Source organism: Lithobates pipiens, unplaced genomic scaffold, assembly GCF_037356315.1.
Source record: "Lithobates pipiens isolate NorthernLeopardFrog02 unplaced genomic scaffold, aLitPip1_a1.2 Scaffold_3, whole genome shotgun sequence".
In the NCBI taxonomy this organism is placed as follows: domain Eukaryota; kingdom Metazoa; phylum Chordata; class Amphibia; order Anura; family Ranidae; genus Lithobates; species Lithobates pipiens.
In genome coordinates, this window is record NW_027507790.1 from 8,743,940 (window position 1) to 8,746,281 (window position 2,342).

A 2,342-nucleotide genomic window follows, 5' to 3' on the forward strand; every position below is an offset into this window, starting at 1 on the left:
ATCTCTTCCTCCACCTGACCAAATAACTTCATAGTGATTCCTGTACTTTGAATTGTAAAGGGACTGTGCACCTCCATTTCCATATTGAAGATTTCTGGCTGCAATAAAGTGCTAATCTCTGTTTGGCTGGAACTTAGCCAGACAGAAATGACTGAAGAGCTTGTATTTCAGAGCAGTTCTATGTCTTTTACATCCTGATTTCCAGTATCAGTACTAGATTTTTGAGGGTGTTTTCAGTTAACACGGAGTCTTCAAAATAGTGGTTCTCAACCCGGGGGTTTGAATGATTTGCCAGGGGTCACCGAATCCTGGGTTGTTCCTGAAGCTTGCACCGCTCTCCCAGCCTTTTTGCGGCTGCCCAGGTGGGTTGTTCCTGGAGCCCGTGTTAGCCCACTCTGCCTCTTTGCAGCCACCCATTCAGTTCACGGCATGGCTGGGAGGCAGAAACTAGCTGACTGGTGAGGTGGGAGGGGCTGGTGGAGACACCATCTCCTGATTTTGGCATGCTTCGAGACACAGCGAGTAATGCTAACTGCGATTATAGTTGCCATTAAAAGTCCCCACTACAGTTCTCAGATCAGCAGGTGACCTTGATCAAGATCACCTAAGTTGGATGATCAGAACTCCCCCCAGCATTGCCACTCATCCTAAACCCCCCCCCCCCCCCCCACCAAGGAGTAATAGAAGGAATAAAAATAGAGAATACATGGAAGGGGAAGAAAGAAAAATTTAAAGAGCAAGACAGCTAGAGAGAGGGATGGGGAAACAAAACAAGAAATTAGGATAGAGAGATTAAAAGGGAAAGAAAGGAGAACTTTAAAAGTGGTGTATGCTAAAATGTACCATAAGGGGTTTTGGTATGGTACGACTGGAATGGACCCAGGGAATGCTAAATGTCTGTGGATTAGGGGTGCAAACTACTTGTCTTACCTTGGGTGCTGACAACCTACACTATGAAAATTATTTTACGGTTATGGGTCCCCACAACTTGGGAAATTTTATCAAGGGGTCGCAGCACTAGAAGGTTGAGAACCACTGCTTTAAAACATGATTATCAGAAGCTGCTAAAGTAAACCATATAATAAACGCTGAAATAAGCACAATTTGTCCTGTAAGTTTCTGCTCTTGTTTTCTTAATCAGTTGATATGCTCTCTAGAAAATGTAGGTTGTAAAAAAAATAAAACCCTGCTGCGTATGTTATAATGTAGCTTACTGTTGCAGTGTATATAATAACATCCCATCTTATAGCCTACAATTTTACCATTGCTGAGATCTCCTCCTTTTAAATAATTTTCTGAAACATCAGTCAACCTAAAAAATGTTTTAGCTTCCAGCGTATATAGGTTACTGTTACATTAGAGAATAACTTGGGCAAGAAAATAAAAACTTTGTTTAGGTCAGTCAGTTCTTCAGCGCAAATCCTGTAAAAATTTGATATCCTATATGTTGAGTTGCCATTTGACAGGTTAAAGCAAACCTTGCTTGGCCTATTCAGGTTTGCAAAATGGGTAGCACTCACTCACACTCTTTCCTTTCTCCCTATCCCTCATTCCCTCCTCCCCCTGCTGGACCCGCTGTGTGACTGGGCATGAGGTGCGGTGTATGTACCTGGCCGGGAGTCCCCCGGGGGGGCTCCGGGCTTTGGTGGGGGGCTACGCTGGCTTTTAGTTTTTTTTTTTTTTTTTTTTTTTTTCTTCTCTGTGAGGTGCTTGGGCTATTTTTGCATGAGAAGAGGCCACCGCCATGTTCCTGTAGTCTTATGTATTGTATGTGCTGTCAGCCTTTTATAGAATGTCCGGTGGCCATTTTCCTTATGATTTTTGCTAGGATGGCCAGTGGCCATTTTCTTGTAGCCTCAGCGCGTTTTTACCTCTAGTCCTGGGTCTGTGTACCTCCAGAACAGCATGTTTTTCACTCTGAGCACTATGTGACTGAGACGGGGCAGAGCGGTCAGCGGCAGCACTTGGTCAGGGTGGTGAGTCCTGCGGAGAGGCCCCTCAGTCTGTGAGCAGCTAGGAGGGTGGGATTTGTGTACCTTGCCTTAAGTCCCTAAGTTGTGGCAAGCGAGTGAGTGTCAGCATGGCCTCAGAAGCTGGCGCTTCTTCCTCAGACATCCCTGCTATTGCAACCGGCTCACCTGCAAAAAATGCAGTGCCTATTTGCGCTTTGTCGGTGGTCCTGGAGGCCTTTGTTGCAAGCGTGGAAGTGGCGTGCGGGCGCAAGGGGGCTAAAGATGCCCCCTGACCCCCCCCATCTTCTAGGGAGAGCTCTGATTCACTCTGGTCCCGCTGTGACTGGCACCCCTGTTCTGACGTGTCAGAGGATGCGGACCAGGACCGTT

General features: G+C 46.4%; 1 protein-coding gene across 1 annotated transcript in view; it reads left to right on the forward strand.

The window, feature by feature from the left end:
• The window catches only part of NIPSNAP1 (nipsnap homolog 1), a gene marked incomplete in the record, with an annotated part of 54,523 nt that extends 53,420 nt beyond the window's left edge, over nt 1-1,103 (forward strand). Inside the window, 1 exon segment of the mRNA XM_077461225.1 lies at nt 1-1,103. Within this exon segment, the coding sequence (XP_077317351.1) occupies nt 1 (1 nt within the window).
• Between the last annotated feature and the right edge of the window lie 1,239 nt (nt 1,104-2,342).